The following is a 1090-nucleotide window of genomic DNA, read 5'->3' as shown; positions in this document are numbered from 1 at the left end:
ACGGCACATAACTGAACGAGGGAACCCAGTCTAGAATTTGCCTCTTATCGAGAGTCAGAGAGTTATATTATATGGCACTGAATTTCATTAAGACTCGCCACTGTTCTCGCTTTTGTAACTGCTCACTTATGCGTGCAAACATATCTCGCCACCGTTCGTGTATTCTGTCGCTGTCGTGCTGTCACATGTCTGGCTGTGGTCGCTCGTGAATACTTGCCAACAAATGCATGAGCACGCCTGTGTGTAATCATCACACTGCCATCAAAGGGTTTAATTAGGAGGGCGCGCTCTTCTAAGCATACAAGCAAAATGTCATCTGGTGTGTTGGCGTGTGTGTGTGTGTGTGTGTGTGTGTGTGTGTGTGTGTGTGTGTCGACGGTCAGCACTGATTTCATGTGGAGCTAGATACTGCTGCAGTATCCGGATGTCATCCACGCATTGCTGGATAGTCTCTGTACATTCAATATCGACGCTTATGATGTAGAGCCTCCTCTGAGGACAGTCATATGGAGAGCAACGCCTGTGTCTTTCCACTGTCGTGTGTGTGTGACAGCTGCATGCAGCACCAGCGACACACACACACACAGACAGACCAACAACTGCTGACATTTGTGTTTCTTGCCATATGAAACCTTCTCAGTCTTGTCTTTTTGTTGAAACTATGCCGCAATAAACTTTGGCACACTGGCTCTTGTGGATGACGATTGAGAAACATCCTTCCTATAACTGCTCCTCTGAAGTTCCCCCTCCAGCACAGCGGGCAAAGCAGACAGCGTGAAATCCTTGTCTGTCCACCTCATCTTCCCATCAAACCATCAGACACCCCCCTCTCCCCTCCCTGCTCTTTCCCTCAAACCCCATCTTCTGTCACTCATCGTCTATTCTTCTCTCCTCAGTTGTACTCTTGCCTACTTGTCTCCCACCCATCCCCTGCCCCCCTCTTGCGCTTTTATCCCCAGTCACCCCTGATCAAAAAGATCTTGACCCTACATAAAACGGGGAGACTTTGGAGGGTTATATCCTCCGTTTCCCAGGAGAGAGCCTACAAAGACACAGAACTAACAGACTGGAGAAACAGAAGCAGCAATCT

General features: G+C 48.5%; 1 protein-coding gene across 1 annotated transcript in view; it reads right to left on the bottom strand.

The window, feature by feature from the left end:
* The window catches only part of LOC118343215 (protein L-Myc-1b-like), a 4571-nt gene extending 3771 nt beyond the window's left edge, over positions 1-800 (bottom strand). The window contains exon 1 of the mRNA XM_035681971.1: positions 796-800. Coding sequence (XP_035537864.1) covers positions 796-800 — 5 coding nt within the window. The remainder of the gene's footprint in view (positions 1-795) is intronic.
* Between the last annotated feature and the right edge of the window lie 290 nt (positions 801-1090).

Source organism: Morone saxatilis, unplaced genomic scaffold, assembly GCF_004916995.1.
Source record: "Morone saxatilis isolate NCDOM2014 unplaced genomic scaffold, NCSU_SB_2.0 Contig9, whole genome shotgun sequence".
NCBI classification, from domain to species: Eukaryota; Metazoa; Chordata; class Actinopteri; family Moronidae; genus Morone; species Morone saxatilis.
This window is presented reverse-complemented; position numbering and strand designations above follow the sequence as displayed.